This window comes from Eurosta solidaginis, chromosome 2 (genome assembly GCF_040869045.1).
Source record: "Eurosta solidaginis isolate ZX-2024a chromosome 2, ASM4086904v1, whole genome shotgun sequence".
Lineage (NCBI taxonomy): Eukaryota > Metazoa > Arthropoda > Insecta > Diptera > Tephritidae > Eurosta > Eurosta solidaginis.
Window position 1 is genome coordinate 69473099 of NC_090320.1, and position 19113 is coordinate 69492211.

A 19113-nucleotide genomic window follows, 5' to 3' on the forward strand; every position below is an offset into this window, starting at 1 on the left:
TGGTCAGTCGTTTGTGTGCTAAGCGTCTCCGATGTTGTCGCCGAGCTTACAGGAATACAATGAAAGATGCTGCAGGCCTGTAAAAATACCGCGGTCAGAACTACCGCCAGAATATCATCTACGCAGTAAGGCAGAAATATTCCTCACGATGAAAACAAACGATTTCTGATGGAAGGGGCCTCGCCTCCCGGGAATATAAGGAGTCATTTCAGTAAGCCATATGAAGAAAGCCAGTGCTTAAAAACTCAGCGGTTTGAAACTGAAAAGAATAAAGAAGCCCTCAGCCTCATCTACGATGAGTCGGCAATGTCCTATTTGGACAAATGCCCGTTCCCAGAGCCCAATACCTAAAACTTGCAGTTGAGGAAAGCAACCTTCCAAGGGAGACGTGCATTACTCGGGCACAACTTCGGCATGGATACTTTAATGGTTTAAGCTCGTACTTATCCGCAATCATCGGTCATAGGGCGAAACCGGAAAAGGCGTTTATTCCATTTATATTATTGTTATTAGTATTATTATTATTAGGCCTCAATGCACTGCAACCTTTATTTAGATCTATTCTGCTAGACCTTTTTGCCTATTGCTCTATGTGAAGGCTTTTAATGTATTGAAGTACGTCTTCAGGATTTTTACTTCATATCACGTAGGAATTAAGAGTCGCGCCACCTAGAAAGGGAAGTTTCTGCTTTGTCAGATCGACACATTCACAGAGAAACTGAAGTTCTATCCTCCAGCTCGAAAAAGCGAAAGATTTGTGTACTGGATAGATTTATGCCTTTGGATATATATGTTTTAGGTGATATCGTAGACTACAAGGGTTCTGAATATTACCCAGTGAGAGTTCGCAGGTCCTCTTTGCTTAAAATAATGATTTTGGCTGACACTCTCGATGAAGGTAGTATAAGCTATTTGGCTTGTCTTTGCTCTGGGCATTCAATCCAGTTTTGTCTAAATTTCATTGTTTCCCAGTTACTTATAGAATGTGCCATTGTGAGTCCACAGAAGTGCTCTTGACCATATAATGCTGCTATAGTACCATATTTTGCTAGGTAATCTACTTGTTCATTTCCTTCATGTTTCTGGTGCCCAGGAATTATCCTAACAAAACCTTGTTTTTGGCTCGTAGATAACTTAGGACTTTAATGCATTCACTCACAAGCGAAGACGGTAGCAGAGATGCCTGTCTGATTTAAAAGGTCCATCCTAATATATATACAAATATGTAGCTATGTATGCATGATTTTATATAAGACGTTTTAATTTAATTAAAATTTATTTCATTGCTCTTATTTTCTTTCTTAGCACAACGGCCAAGTGTGGCATGCAACGAGCAATATGTGTGTGTGTAACATATCATAAATTACGTGAAACTGTCAATAAACGCATAAAACAATCTAAGAAAAACTGTGACAACCACAAATCGGTGTACGGGAAAAAAAAAACTAAAAATAAGATATAAAAACTTAAGAAATATTTAAAAACGAAATAGCTGAACGTTCGAGAAGCAAACTTTATGAAATTTTTTGCAAGCAAATATTGAAAAATATGGCAAGGCTGCAAGTATGCCAAGTGCACACATCTAATAGGGAGCGATGCTACGGAGGTTATAGCAAAGCAAGCAGGTGTGCGTGAATTATTGTTTGTTGGCAAAGAATGCACAAAAAAAGTTCCAAATTAAATACAAAATCGGTAAATGAATAACCAATAATAAGAATAGAACTAAATAAATACTAAACTACTCGCATCCCAAACATTTATGGTATTAACATACAAAAACATTTACCTTCAAACATATACACACACAAACACCATGTAAAGTGCACATGTATGTATATATATATAATTAAACCGCACAAGTGCAACAAAACACCAACCGCAAACAACACTCGCTGCGCAAGTAAATAAATACGAAAATTTCACAGTTCACTCGTTCACATTTTTCGCTGGTTTGCATTGTCTGAACGCTCTGCACAAAGTTTGCACACATTTAACATTGCGTATACGCACCGGTGAGCGTCGGACATACATAAAAACGTAAGGGTCGGGGTCCGTGCGTGCGTGTAAAATGACACAAAGGTAGATAATAAAAAACACAAAAAATAGCAATCATAAAAAAAAATATAAAAAGAAGAAAAGTCAATAAAAATGCCATAAAAAGTCAACAAAACAATACAAGAAAACAAACAAACAAAGAAAACACAACAACATAAAACAAAAGCAGCAATAAATTGAAAGCTTAAAAAAAACAGAGTGAAACACACAAACGAATCATTGCCGACACTAACACGCTTGTTTTCAAAACAACAATAAAGTGTATAATGTCTATACAATACAACAAACAAAAGATCGTAAATTAAGCGCCAAAAGCAATTTGCTAAAACTATAAAAAAAGTGCGTAACGCTTCTGCTAGAAAAAAAAGCACTTAAACATATTTCAGTGTAGTGCATATAAAATATATATATTTTCGTATTGCCAAAACGGTGTTAGAAGGACAAAACGACATACTTGGAATTTTACGCACCCACACACACACACACGCGCGTACTTTATCGGGAATCTCTCCAAGCGACGCTAATTCAGCATGGAACGCAAATGCATTGGCGCTTTAGCGCTTTGTTTGTTTGTTTTAATATTTAAACTAAATGTTTTTGCTGTTGTGGCCGATCAGGATGAGGATATACCACATAATGAGTAAGTTTGTTTGTAGTTATGTATATGCAAATCATTGCATAACAAATATTTATTAATTTACTAGTTTTTCACGGTTAATTTACCTCAATCCGTTCAAATAAACAAAAAAAAACTGAATATAATAATGATATAAATTAATGCTAATTATATTTCTGTCAAAAAGTTAATTATATATGAAAATTATGCAAAGGTAAAGAAATGAAAAACAGCATTATTTTTATCAATAAACAGAAAAAATCATGACAGGTAGTTTTTTAATAATTTTAAAGCTAAAAATGACGTTTCGTCAATTATCGACAACTTTCCCAAGTATTAATATTGTGTAAAAGGGTAATAGGAAAGAAGTTGAACTAAAGAGATCCTTCTTTCACAATGAGAGCGACCAATTTGTACGAACATTTTTTGATTTCAAAGCAGATATGTAAAAGGGCTTTGATATTCTGATATATATGGTAAACCAGTAGATCCATCAGATATTGTTCTGCCCTAACTTTGGCCTATCTGCATAGGTTTTAAAAATTGTTTACCTCTTAAACTCACTCCAGCCGGCGGCCGCCGTGGGTTGATGGTAGCGTGCTCCGCCAACCACACCGAGGATCCTGGGTACACGCCCCTGGCAAAGCAACATCAAAAATTTTACAAACAAGATTTTTAAATTAGAAGAAAAACTTTCTAAACTGGTTCGCCCCTCGGCAGTATTTGGTAAGCACTCCGAGTGTATTTCTTCCATGAAAAGCTCTCAGTTAAAATTCATCTGCATTGCGGATGCCGTTCGGAGTCGGTATAAAACAAGTAGGTCCTGTCCCGCCAATTTGTAGGAAAAACTAAAAGGAGCATGACGCAAATTGGAAGAGTAGCTCGGCCTTAAATCTCCTCGCAGGTTATCGCACCTTACATATATTTATTTTTTATTTTTACTCTTACTCCCCCTCTTCTACTCTCTATCTACCCTATCTCTCTATTTTCATCTAATTATAACTCTTTCTCAATCTCTCTCTCCTTCCGTCTTTGTTCATCTCTTTAGCTCTTCTTATTCTTCCCCATTCCTTATACCCAGTCCCAGTTCCAGTTCTAGTTACAGTCCTAACCGAAACCAAGGCCCAGTCCCAGTCCTAACTCCAGACCCAGTCCCAGTTGCCTTCCCACTACCAGTGCAAATTTGAATAAAACCCGCGCAGTAGTTTCAGAGTTCATGAGTAGCATACAACCATACATCCTTCCTAATATATATAGAAATAGATAGATTAAATCTCCTTAGGCAAGGTTCACGCGATGCTACGCGTCATAGACGCATATTAGACGCTGCTGTCGAAATCTGTACGCTTTGATGTCGAACACATATACTTGAGTGGAGAGCTGCACACGAGGCGTTAGCTGCATGAAAGTGACAAAACAGCAATGCTGGTCGCTGAGCGTACGTACGCTTGAAAAAAACGAATAACAAGATGTTTGTTTACATTTTTATACTCAGCTGAGCAGAGCTCACAGAGTATATTAACTTTGTTCCCATAACGGTAATCCGTAACGGCATAAACTAATCGAGATAGATATAGACTTCTATATATCAAAGTGATCTGGGTGAAAAAAGAAATTCATTTAGCCATGTCCGTCTGTCCGTCCGTCGGTCCGTAAACACGATAACTTGAGTAAATTTTGGGGTATCTTGATGAAATTTGGTATGTTCGAAAAGAAGGTAATTTAAAAGTTTTGCAAGCTGTAATTTCGCAGTCGTTGAAGATATCATGATGAAATTTGGCAGGCACGTTCCCCCTATTACTATATGTGCGCTAAATAAAAATTAGCAAAATCGGATGACGAACACGCCCACTTTTAAAAAAAAATTTTACAGTATATAAGTGAATTATGTCAACATTCAACTCCAGTAATGATATGGTGTAACAAAATACAAAAATAAAAGAAAATTCAAAAATGGGCGTGGCTCCGCCTTTTTCATTTAATTTGTCTAGAATACTTTTAATGCCATAAGTCGAACAAAAATTTACCAATCCTTGTGAAATTTGGTAAGGGCATAGCTTTTATGCCGGTAACTGCTTTCTGTGAAAATTGGCGAAATCGGTTGAAGCCACGCCCAGCTTTAATACACAGGCGACCGCCTGTCCTTCCGCTCGGCCTTTAACACGATAACTTGAGCAAAAATCGATATATCTTTACTAAACTTAGTTCACGTACTTATCTGAACTCACTTTGTATTGGTATAAAAAATGGCCGAAATCCGACTATGACCACGCCCACTTTTCGATATCGAAAATTACGAAAATGAAAAAAAGCCATAATTCTGTACCAAATATGAAAAAAGAGATGAAACATGGTAATTGGATTGGTTTATTGACGCAAAATATAACTTTACAAAAAACTTTGTAAAATGGGAGTGACATCTACCATATTAAGTAGAAGAAAATGAAAAAGTTCTGGAGGGCGAAATCAAAAGCCCTTGGAATCTTGGCAGGAAAACTGTTCGTGGTATGACATATATAAATAAATTAGCAGTACCCGACAGATGATGTTCTGGGTCAACCTGGTCCACATTTTGGTCAATATCTCGAAAGCTCCTTCACATACACAACTCAGGGTCACTCCCGTTTAAAACCCTCATTAATACCTTTAATTTGATACCCATATCGTAAAAATACATTCTAGAGTCACGCTGGCCCACCTTTATGGCGATATATCGAAAAGGCGTCCACCTATAGAACTAAGGCCCACTCCCTTTTAAAATACCCATTAACACTTTTCATTTGATACCCAAATCGTACAAACGTATTGCATACAAAACAAGTAAGGAAGGCTAAGTTCGGGTGTGACCGAACATTACATACTCAGCTGAGAGCTTTGGAGACAAAATAAGGGAAAATCACCATGTAGGAAAATGAACCTAGGGTAACCCTGGAATGTGTTTGTATGACATGTGTATCAAATGAAAGGTATTAAAGAGTATTTTATGAGGGAGTGGGCCATAGTTATATAGGTGGACGCCATTTAGGGATATCGCCATAAAGGTGGACCAGCGTGACTCTAGAATTTGTTTGTTCGATATGGGTATCAAATTAAAGGAGTTAATGAGTATTTTAAAAGGGCGTGGGCCTTAGTTCTATAGGTGGGCGTCTTTTCGAGATATCGACATAAACGTGGACCAAGGGTGACTTTAGAATTTGTTTGTACGATATGGGTATCAAATGAAAGGTGTTAATGTGTATTTTAAAAGGGCGTGGGCCTTAGTTCTATAGGTGGACGCCTTTTCGAGATATCGCGGCGACTCTAGAATTTGTTTGTATGATATTGGTATCACATGAAAGGTCTTTTTGAGTATTTTAAAAAGGAGTGGTGGTAGTTGTATATGTGAAGGCGTTTTTGAGATATCGACCAAAATGTGGACCAGGGTGACCCAGAACATCATCTGTCGGGTACCGCTAGTTTATTTGTATATGTAATACCACGAACAATATTCCTGCAAAGATTCCAAGAACTTTTGATTTAGCCCTGCAGAACTTTTTCATTTTCTTCTACTTAATATGGTAGGTGTCACACCCATTTTGCAAATCTTTTTTCCGAAGTTATATTTTGCGTCAATAAACCAATCCAATTACCATGTTTCATCCCTTTTTTCGTATTTGGTATAGAATTATGGCATTTTTTTCATTTTTTGTAATTTTCGAAATCGAAAAAGTGGGCGTGGTCATAGTCGGATTTCGGCCATTTTTTACACAAACATAAAGTGAGTTCAGATAAGGACGTGAATTGAGTTTAGTAAAGATATATCAATTTTTGCTCAAGTTATCATGTTAACGGCCGAGCAGAGGGGCAGACGGTCGACTGTGTATAAAAACTGGGCGTGGCTTCAACTGATTCCTCCTTTTTCACAAAAAACAGTTATCGTCCTCGAATCTAAGCCCCTACCAAATTTCGACTTATGGAATTAAAAGTATCCTAGACAAATTAAATGAAAAAGGGCGGAGCCACGCCCATTTTGAAATTTTCTTTAATTTTTGTATTTTATTGCACCATATCATTACTGGAGTCGAATGTTGACATAATTTACTTATATACTGTAAAGATATTAAATTTTTTGTTAAAATTTGACTTAAAAAAAATTTTTTTTAAAGTGGGCGTGGTCGTTCTCCGATTTTGCTAATTTTTATTAAGCATGCATATAGTAGTAGGAGTAACGTTCCTGCCAAATTTCATCATGATATCTTCAACGACTGCCAAATTACAGCTTGGCAAAACTTTTAAATTACCTGCTTTTAAAAGTTGGCGGTGCCACGCCCATTGTCCAAAATTTTAATAATTTTCTGTTTTGCGTCATAAGTTCAACTCACCTACCAAGTTATCCGTCTTTGGTAATGAATTATGGCACTTTTTCGGTTTTTCGAAATTTTCGATATCGAAAAAGTGGGCGTGGTTATAGTCCGATATCGTTCATTTTAAATAGCGATCTGAGATGAGTGCCCAGAAACCTACGTACCAAATTTCATCAAGATATCTCAAAATTTACTCAAGTTATCATGTTAACGGACAGACAGACGGACAACCAACCGTTATCCAATCAAAGTTAATATACTTTGTGAGCTCTGCTCAAATGAGTATAAAAAGTATTCAACACCATAAAAGCTTTGTAAGATATTGTTGAAGCGATTAAAACGCTGAAAAGCGTTGGAAATTAGAAATCACTTTTTTCTCTAGTCCGCGGTGGTGTAAGGTTGCCTTTCATAATTTACAAACGCACGGGGATTCAAACATCATACCTATTTTCCTTTGATTTCGGGACGGATATACCTGAAGATATTTAATTTCATTTTTTTTTTTTCAATAATTGTGTGCTTTTTGTAGCGTCGCTCGAAAGTAGCTTCGGGTGCAGATCTTAAGGCGTAGGGAAAATCGTAGCTACATGTCATATCATGTACGCGTCTATGAAGCTACGCCTCGTGTGCATCTTGCCGTAGTGCACAAACATTAGCATGTTATTACAAACATACTAAAAAATAGAACTTTTGTTTAAGAATTTTTACGAAATATTAAAAATTTTGAACGAAAGAGTATTTTTAAAGAAATGTATTGTAAAGAATTTATGGTATTTCTGCTTATTTGCAACCTTCTGCTAACGTTCGAATCACTAAACTGTTGCATAAATAACTCCAATATTCAGTAATGCAAAATGGTCTTTATTAGACTACTTTCACAATAACACTTCCACTTCTCAACAAATAGCGTGCTTAAATCAAATTGATTCCACGATTTCTCAACTTGCGCTCTTTTATACTCTTCGATTTCCTCGTTCGCATACTTCTAGGCATTTGACTTAGTTACCAGCTATAACTACAGAGGCACATTATAGCTTCTCGTATCCGTGTGCATATGTGAGTGATACTTGCACAAATGATTGCCTACTTTTGTGAGCATCTCAGATAAGATATATGCATGTTTGTGCGTTTCTCTCCGTTGCGTGTACGTACATATGTGTAGACATAATGATTGATTCGTTTATGTAGATACAAGTGACTGCTTAGTATCGGCTTAGAGATGATAATATCCCTTAGTGCTGCTAATATTCGTCACAGTATGCATTACTAACCCCTTCTGTTGCATTAACCTTGCAACACGCATAAAAATGTAAATATATATGTCAAGCTGATATGAAATGAAAATTCATACATACATAAATTCATACATACCTTTAATTCCCGTTCAAGTTACAGTTCCAACAAAATCCAAGTGCTGGTCCTAGTCCCAATCCCGCTCCCAGTCCCAGGTCCATTCGCAGTTTCCAAAGCTAAATAACGCCAGCGAATGCTGATTTTTTCACCATTCGATCTAATTCAACATGTATGTATGTGCCTTTGTCCCACTCAAAGCAAGTTTTCTCGCACAGCTCACAACGAACAAACACGCGCACTGCCTTTTTCGGAAAAAATGCTACTTCTTTTTAAACAATTTTGCTCATATTAGAGATGAGCCATGTATTTATTTTATGCAGAACGAAAGTAAATATTTCAAAGCTTAAAATCGATTCATCCGTTTTGAGTTTATGATTTTTTACTAAATTTTGGCAACTTTTCACGCCCCATAACATACGCCTTCATACTATATTGAAAATATCCATCTCACGTAGATCAGCTTTCAAATGCAAAAAACCTTTTTAAAATCGGAGCATTCTGTGTGAAGTGATGGGCATACAGCGATATTTAGCGACTTTATTTTATAAGATTTATAGATATAGATAAAGATGACACATTTGTGATAATTCACTTAAATTTATTTGTGAATATATTTAACTAGCGAGACTTTTCTTTATTGATATTAGCGAAAAGTAATAAAATTTGCACACGGCGATGGTAACTAGGACGTTTTTTTGAATTTTACTTTTTCATCGCCTAGCTTTTGAACTCGAAATCTCCAACATTCAGTCATAAAAATGCCCCGCTCTATGCTCTGTTTTTTGTCTCTAAGTATTGCCTTTTGTTACTATTCCATTTAAAAACACAATTAGGTTTATATATATAATTTATAATTTGAATCCAAATTCTGGGGAATATTTTTAGGCTCGTTCAACAGAACTTGATTAATGCAATTGGTTTATTTTTGGTAATAATTGATACGAATTTTTTTTATTTATATCTTTATGCAGGGTGACTCCTTGTACGTACTAAGTGACTCCTAACAAGTTCCTTAATGAGTAAGAAGAAGTGCCTGGCTTTAAATGGAAGCACATTTTCAAATTATATGTATGGTATTATAACAGTTATGTAAGAACACATATAAGCCTAAAAATCACATATATCGGACAACTAAATTGTATGTTAGGACAGATAGTTGTTTCTAATGATTGCCTTTTGATCTAGGTATTTATGGAATAAAATAATTGAAATAAAATTCAGCTAGAAAATAATTAGGTTGGTCCTAGATACTAGTAATCACACTCCTCATCAATCTAAGGCGTTGATCAGAAAAATAAATAAAAACGATGGGCGTAAAAATATGAGGCGTAGCATATATGAAAATATCGTTTATAAAGATATGAGCGGTTGACTATCAGTAGACATTAGGCGTGGCCCAAGCTTTTATTAATTTTTCTGATCAACGCCCTAGATTGATGAGGAGTATGATGACTAGTACCTAGGACCTACGTAATTATTTTCTAGCTTTAAGTATTATTATTCCTTAATGTAAATATTGTTTTCAATAAAACCGTTTAACTAAAAAAAAAATTTTTAATTATTTAAATTAATTGTTAATAAACCATGAGCACTTGGGAATGTCAAACAAAGTAATTGACAATAAACAAAAATCCAGCATTATCAGTGATTTGCGCCAGATGGCGCAACACTGAATAAATATAGTTGGTAAAAAGGAATGGAAGTAGCAAATTTGCCAGTCAAACAAACCACCGCTGTATTGCTAAATGGTTAGCTCAGCATGCCTAAAGCGTACTGATGATGAAGGCTTAGCACCCTTCGAAATGGATCTATCTGCGCAGCTATGGCAGGTTGTCTGAAAAATTTTCTACTTACTATTCCAAAAACAAAATACAATTTTTCAAATTTAGAAAAATTAAAAAATAACAATAATTATCATTAGAAAAAAATTATTGTTCTGGCCTTGAGCTCGATTCGAACCTTGAATGATTTATCAATAGGCCGATAAAAACAAAAACAATTTTTTTATTATTTTATTTACTTAAATTTCGCATTTGAACTTATTTTGAATTTTTTAGTTATTTTTTATTCATGTATATAATATATGTTCCAAATATGAGCCAAATCGGACCACAAATATGATTTTTTTTAATATCTCGATCCATTCGCCACCTAGCGGAGTTTTTTGTTTTTGTTGGATTGTCATCTGGCTCTGAACTATATTCCAAGTTTCAAGCTTGTAGCTTATCGGTAAGTTACTTAAATTTCCATTACAAAATTCGTAAACCACACTACACAGAGTCAAGCTAAATAAAACCGTTTAAGCAAAGGGCTGGTGCCATTACTTCTGGAACACTGGAAGAAGTAATTGGGTAATGTGTACCATTTTTGTAATATTAGTACTCCAATTTGAAGTACATAGACCAGCTGCAACTTTGCCTGTGAAGGACCAATTGAGTAATTTTTTGGGACTTTTTGTAAAGTTTTCGCCAGTACTGCTTCCTTGGAGTACTCTGAAGTAGAATTCTGTGCTGAAGTAGGTGATGCTAGCCTAGGAATGTAAATTTGACTATATTTGTTTATGTATAAGAATCACTTGTGGAGTGCTCGTATGCTCCTTAAACACTCCTAAAGCAATATTCAAACAGTCCTCAAAGGGTGTATACCAGTGCTACACAATTTGTCCTTATTCCTACAAATATAACACAATTTTTAAATCAAAAAATGTAAAAGTTGTATGAAATTATTGCATTTTGATCCGGAAGGTTTTTTTTGGAATGTCCCGGAATGGCTAAATTATTTGTGTTTCACTTATCATAAAGAGTATTACATGGGTTTTAGAAAGTAAAGGCTGCACTTATTGCGTTTTGGTTTGCAATTCTTCATATATGTTTCTTTGCCTTTTGAGCGGTTATTCTAAATATTGCAATTCCTTTTATTTCATATCATTCAAGTCCCTTGAATCTCAGTCAAATCCTTGGAAAGTAAAAATTCTCTCTTGAGAGATATGGGCCACTTTGTTAGTCTTATATCGTAGGCTTTGCAAATGAGCTTAGAAATTTTGCAGCCACGCGCTTTTTTCCACGCATTTCCTGCTTGAGGGACTACAATTCCTATCTCCTTTTAATTTCTTCCAAACAGATTGAAACGTCTATTGTCGTTTCAGCGAGTGCTGCACGCTCCTTTGTCAATTTATCGGCCTTTTTGTTACCTTCTATCCCTTTATGACCAGGAACCCAGTATAGAAGTATGGTCCGACCAGAGCGAAGTTTTTCCAATGCTTCTTTGCATTCCAGAACAGATTATTGCCCCTATCACCGTCACAATTGACGTGACTACAGCTTAAGCACGCTTTCTCCAGAATTCCTGCTGCTTTCTTCACGGCTTTAATTTCCGCTTGAAAAACGCTGCAGTAATCTGGTAGCATGTATCATCTACATATTTCTGGATCGACACAGTAAACACATTCGATACATTCCATAAATTTGGAACTATCCGTATACACATGTATAGTATGTACTGCCATTTCTGCACACTGGCACCAACCCTCCGGCACACTATATTGCGTTTGCCCGATATTAGATAGTGCTATACTGCTATGACCATAACGCCTACCTTGTGCGGCTTAATTTGTATAAATAATATCACCAGGATATGAAATTTTTCCATGTTGCATCAACAAAGTTACTCATACGCCACGTCAAACTCAGTAGTCACTTGTCCAGTTACTTGAACCTATGACCTTTGGTATTGTAAGCACGCGATGACTTTATTGAAATGTTACAAATGTATTAGTTAAGTTGCGGAAGAGAGAAACAGAAAATAAACACCCCCAAGATAGCTTACAAAGAAATAGCAATTGTGCCTGGTCTGTCGTGAAATTGATTGAATCTCAGAGCGTATAAAGGACCATTTCGTTGTGTTGTATTTAAAAAAAAAATTTATGAGAATCGGATAAGCCATTCGAGGTTACAAATATAGCGTATTTCACTCAGGGCATTCACGTCAGATCGTTATCAACTTCTCTGCTTAAAAATTGTTTGTCTCCAGTGTATTTGGTTTTCGTAAACTGTGTAAGAAATAAAACCACAGAAGCAGATAAGCTGATAAGCAGGGTCAAGTGAATAAACCAATTATTTGAAGGCCAAGTAAAATAGATTTAGAGCATAATTTAAAAATATATATTTTTTATATCTATATAATAAGCTTTCATAAGATCGAGTTAACATTAGAAACGGTATTGCTAGCTGTATCTATATCTATATTTCTCTATCTATCTATACTCTAAATCTATCTATAAATCTTATAAAATATAGTCACTAGTCGTTGTACGTCCATAACTTCACACAGAATGCTCCGATTTTAAAGCGGTTTTTTGTATTTTAAAGCCTAGCTATGTGAGATGGACATTTTATTTTAAAGGTATATATTACAGGGGCGTGGCAAATTGGTAAAACATAGTAAAAATCATAAAAAAATTTGTTTACACAGCTATAACTAACATGAGCACAATTGTTTAAACAAAAGTAAATTTTTTTTCAAAAAATGCAGTATGTGTGTTTGTTCGCTGTGAACTGTGCCAGCAAACTTGCTCGGAGTGAGACAATGGCACATACATACATACATGTTGAATTAGATAGAATGGTGAAAAAAGCCAGCATTCCCTAGCGTTATTTAACTTTGGGAACTGCGACTGGAACTAGGACTGAGAGGGGGACTGGACTGGGATTTGTACTGGGACTGGCTACTTAGATTGGGAATAAGGGATGGACAAGGAGAAAGACAGGTGATAGCAGAAGTTAAAAGGATAAGAAAAAAGGGTCCCACTCTCTCCCTAAAAACTATCCTTCCACATACGCCATTTTTTTTCAAGTGCTACTCGTATATATCTAATATATAAAATTCTTCTGTCACGGTTTTAGAGGCTTAACTCCTCCGAAACGGCTGAACCGATTCTCATAAAATTTTTGAGCATATTGGGTAGGTCTGAGAATCGGCCAACGTCTACCTTTTTTCGCTACGTGCCTAGGGTCTTGAGATCAAAACGTGGACCCGGGTACCCCTAGAATGTGTTTATACAATATGGATATCAAATGAAAGCTGTTGATGAGTGCTATAGTACAGAATAATCTTCATACAACTGGGAAGCTAGCGTCTCTAGATATAGCCCAAAACGTGGACCCGGGTACCCCTAGAATGTGTTTATACGATATGGATATCAAATTTAAGCTGTTGATGAGTGCTATAGTACAGGTTAATTTTCATTCAATTGGGAAGCTAGGGTCTCGAGATATACTGGACCCGGGTACCCCTAGAATGTGCTTATACAATATGGATATCAAATAAAAGCTGTTCATGAGTGCTATAGTACAGGATAATTTTCATACAACTGGGAGGCTAGGGTCTCGAAATATAGCCCAAAACTTGGACCCGGGTACCCTTAGAATGTGTTTATACAATATGGATATCAAATGAAAACTGTTGATGTGTGCTATAGTACAGGATAATTTTCATTCAACTGGGAGGATAGGGTCTCGATATATAGTCCAAAACGTGGACCGGGTACCCTAGAATGCGCTTATACAATATGGATATCAAATGAAAGCTGTTGATGAGTGCTATAGTACAGGATAATTTTCATACAACTTGGAGGCTAGGGTCTCGAGATATAGCCCAAAACGTGGACCCGGGTACCCCTAGAATGTGTTTATACGATATGGATATCAAATTTAAGCTGTTGATGAGTGCTATAGTACAGGTTAATTTTCATTCAATTGGGAAGCTAGGGTCTCGAGATATAGTGGACCCGGGTACCCCTAGAATGTGCTTATACAATATGGATATCAAATGAAAGCTGTTCATGAGTGCTATAGTACAGGATAATTTTCATACAACTGGGAGGCTAGGGTCTCGAAATATAGCCCAAAACTTGGACCCGGGTACCCCTAGAATGTGTTTATACAATATGGATATCAAATGAAAACTGTTGATGTGTGCTATAGTACAGGATAATTTTCATTCAACTGGGAGGATAGGGTCTCGATATATAGTCCAAAACGTGGACCGGGTACCCTAGAATGTGCTTATACAATATGGATATCAAATGAAAGCTGTTGATGAGTGCTATAGTACAGGATAATTTTCATACAACTGGGAGGCTAGGGTCTCAATATATAGCCCAAAACGTGGAACCGGGTACCCCTAGAATTTGTTTATACAATATGGATATCAAATGAAAGCTGTTGATGAGTGCTATAGTACAGGATAATTTTCATACAACTGGGAGACTAGGGTTCGAGATATAGCCCAAAACGTGGACCCGGGTACCCCTAGAATGTGTATATACAATATGGATATCAAATGAAAGCTGTTGATGAGTGCTATAGTACAGGATAATTTTCATACAACTGGGAGGCTAGGGTTCGAGATATAGCCCAAAACGTGGACCCGGGTACCCCTAGAATGTGTATATACAATATGGATATCAAATGAAAGCTGTTGATGAGTGCTATAGTACAGGATAATTTTCATACAACTGGGAGGCTAGGGTCTCGAAATATAGCCCAAAACTTGGACCCGGGTACCCCTAGAATGTGTTTATACAATATGGATATCAAATGAAAACTGTTGATGTGTGCTATAGTACAGGATAATTTTCATACAACTGGGAGGCTAGGGTCTCAATATATAGCCCAAAACGTGGAACCGGGTACCCCTAGAATTTGTTTATACAATATGGATATCAAATGAAAGCTGTTGATGAGTGCTATAGTACAGGATAATTTTCATACAACTTGGAGGCTAGGGTCTCGAGATATAGCCCAAAACGTGGACCCGGGTACCCCTAGAATGTGTTTATACGATATGGATATCAAATTTAAGCTGTTGATGAGTGCTATAGTACAGGTTAATTTTCATTCAATTGGGAAGCTAGGGTCTCGAGATATAGTGGACCCGGGTACCCCTAGAATGTGCTTATACAATATGGATATCAAATGAAAGCTGTTCATGAGTGCTATAGTACAGGATAATCTTCATACAACTGGGAGGCTAGGGTCTCGAAATATAGCCCAAAACTTGGACCCGGGTACCCCTAGAATGTGTTTATACAATATGGATATCAAATGAAAACTGTTGATGTGTGCTATAGTACAGGATAATTTTCATTCAACTGGGAGGATAGGGTCTCGATATATAGTCCAAAACGTGGACCGGGTACCCTAGAATGTGCTTATACAATATGGATATCAAATGAAAGCTGTTGATGAGTGCTATAGTACAGGATAATTTTCATACAACTGGGAGGCTAGGGTCTCAATATATAGCCCAAAACGTGGAACCGGGTACCCCTAGAATTTGTTTATACAATATGGATATCAAATGAAAGCTGTTGATGAGTGCTATAGTACAGGATAATTTTCATACAACTGGGAGACTAGGGTTCGAGATATAGCCCAAAACGTGGACCCGGGTACCCCTAGAATGTGTATATACAATATGGATATCAAATGAAAGCTGTTGATGAGTGCTATAGTACAGGATAATTTTCATACAACTGGGAGGCTAGGGTTCGAGATATAGCCCAAAACGTGGACCCGGGTACCCCTAGAATGTGTATATACAATATGGATATCAAATGAAAGCTGTTGATGAGTGCTATAGTACAGGATAATTTTCATACAACTGGGAGGCTAGGGTTCGAGATATAGCCCAAAACGTGGACGCGGGTACCCCTAGAATGTGTATATACAATATGGATATCAAATGAAAGCTGTTGATGAGTGCTATAGTACAGGATAATTTTCATACAACTGGGAGGCTAGGGTCTCAATATATAGCCCAAAACGTGGAACCGGGTACCCCTAGAATTTGTTTATACAATATGGATATCAAATGAAAGCTGTTGATGAGTGCTATAGTACAGGATAATTTTCATACAACTGGGAGGCTAGGGTTCGAGATATAGCCCAAAACGTGGACGCGGGTACCCCTAGAATGTGTATATACAATATGGATATCAAATGAAAGCTGTTGATGAGTGCTATAGTACAGGATAATTTTCATACAACTGGGAGGCTAGGGTTCGAGATATAGCCCAAAACGTGGACGCGGGTACCCCTAGAATGTGTATATACAATATGGATATCAAATGAAAGCTGTTGATGAGTGCTATAGTACAGGATAATTTTCATACAACTGGGAGGCTAGGGTTCGAGATATAGCCCAAAACGTGGACCCGGGTACCCCTAGAATGTGTATATACAATATGGATATCAAATGAAAGCTGTTGATGAGTGCTATAGTACAGGATAATTTTCATACAACTGGGAGGCTAGGGTTCGAGATATAGCCCAAAACGTGGACGCGGGTACCCCTAGAATGTGTATATACAATATGGATATCAAATGAAAGCTGTTGATGAGTGCTATAGTACAGGATAATTTTCATACAACTGGGAGGCTAGGGTTCGAGATATAGCCCAAAACGTGGACCCGGGTACCCCTAGAATGTGTATATACAATATGGATATCAAATGAAAGCTGTTGATGAGTGCTATAGTACAGGATAATTTTCATACAACTGGGAGGCTAGGGTTCGAGATATAGCCCAAAACGTGGACCCGGGTACCCCTAGAATGTGTATATACAATATGGATATCAAATGAAAGCTGTTGATGAGTGCTATAGTACAGGATAATTTTCATACAACTGGGAGGCTAGGGTTCGAGATATAGCCCAAAACGTGGACGCGGGTACCCCTAGAATGTGTATATACAATATGGATATCAAATGAAAGCTGTTGATAAGTGCTATAGTACAGGATAATTTTCATACAACTGGGAGGCTAGGGTCTCAATATATAGCCCAAAACGTGGAACCGGGTACCCCTAGAATTTGTTTATACAATATGGATATCAAATGAAAGCTGTTGATGAGTGCTATAGTACAGGATAATTTTCATACAACTGGGAGGCTAGGGTTCGAGATATAGCCCAAAACGTGGACCCGGGTACCCCTAGAATGTGTATATACAATATGGATATCAAATGAAAGCTGTTGATGAGTGCTATAGTACAGGATAATTTTCATACAACTGGGAGGCTAGGGTTCGAGATATAGCCCAAAACGTGGACCCGGGTACCCCTAGAATGTGTATATACAATATGGATATCAAATGAAAGCTGTTGATGAGTGCTATAGTACAGGATAATTTTCATACAACTGGGAGGCTAGGGTCTTAATATATAGCCCAAAACGTGGACCCGGGTACCCCTAGAATGTGTTTATACAATATGGATATCAAATGAAAGCTGTTGATGAGTGCTATAGTACAGGATAATTTTCATACAACTGGGAGGCTAGGGTCTCAATATATAGCCCAAAACTTGGACCCGGGTACCCCTAGAATGTGTTTATACAATATGGATATCAAATGAAAACTGTTGATGTGTGCTATAGTACAGGATAATTTTCATTCAACTGGGAGGATAGGGTCTCGATATATAGTCCAAAACGTGGACCGGGTACCCTAGAATGCGCTTATACAACATGGATATCATATGAAAGCTGTTGATGAGTGCTATAGTACAGGATAATTTTCATACAACTTGGAGGCTAGGGTCTCGAGATATAGCCCAAAACGTGGACCCGGGTACCCCTAGAATGCGCTTATACAATATGGATATCAAACGAAAGCTGTTGATGAGTGCTATAGTACAGGATAATTTTCATACAACTTGGAGGATAGGGTTCGAGATATAGCCCAAAACGTGGACCCGGGTACCCCTAGAATGTGTATATACAATATGGATATCAAATGAAAGCTGTTGATGAGTGCTATAGTACAGGATAATTTTCATACAACTGGGAGGCTAGGGTCTCAATATATAGCCCAAAACGTGGACCCGGGTACCCCTAGAATGTGTTTATACAATATGGATATCAAATGAAAGCTGTTGATGAGTGCTATAGTACAGGATAATTTTCATACAACTTGGAGGAGAGGGTTCGAGATATAGCCCAAAACGTGGAAAAGGGTACCCCTAGAATGTGTTTATACAATATGGATTTCAGATGAAAACTGTTGATGTGTGCTGTAGCACAGGATAATTTTCATTTAATTGGGAGTCTAGGGTCTCGAGATATAGCCCAAAACGTGGACCCGGGTACCCCTAGAATGTGCTTATACAATATGGATATCAAATGAAAGCTGTTAATGAGTGCTATAGTACAGGATCAGTTTCATACAACTGGGAGGCTAGGGTCTCGAGATATAGCCCAAAACGTGGAAAAGGGTACCCCTAGAATGTGTTTATACAATATGGATATCAGATGAAAGCTGTTGATGAGTGCTATAGTACAGGATAATTTTGATACAACTGAGAGGCTAGGGTCTTGAGATATAGCCCAAAACGTGAACCCGGATACACCTAAAATGTGTTTTTATATTATGGGTATTCAATTGAAGCTGTTGATGTGTGATATAATACAAAGTAAGTTTTACACCGCTGAGTGACTAGGGTTTCGAGATATAGGTCAAAACATGGACCCGGATACCCCTAGAATGTGTGTGTGTTATGAATATCAAATGAAAGCTGTTGCTGAGAGCTCTAAACTTCATTGACATATTCGATTTAATCGCATCAACCTGGCAAAACTGATAAATATGCATACGAAGCCGAAATAAAAACAAGAATTAATAATGCCCACATACCTATTTACATACGTCCTATTCGATTTGCCTGAAATTTCTTATATAAATTTGCCT

General features: G+C 37.1%; 1 protein-coding gene across 3 annotated transcripts in view; it reads left to right on the forward strand.

Moving 5' to 3' along the window:
- Nucleotides 1-19113, forward strand: part of stol (stolid) — a 257670-nt gene that overhangs the window by 24933 nt on the left and 213624 nt on the right. For all 3 annotated transcript variants that reach the window (XM_067765622.1, XM_067765623.1, XM_067765624.1), the window contains exon 2: nt 1306-2695. In XM_067765622.1, the coding sequence (XP_067621723.1) occupies nt 2586-2695 (110 nt within the window). In that variant the 5' untranslated portion in view covers nt 1306-2585. The remainder of the gene's footprint in view (nt 1-1305; nt 2696-19113) is intronic.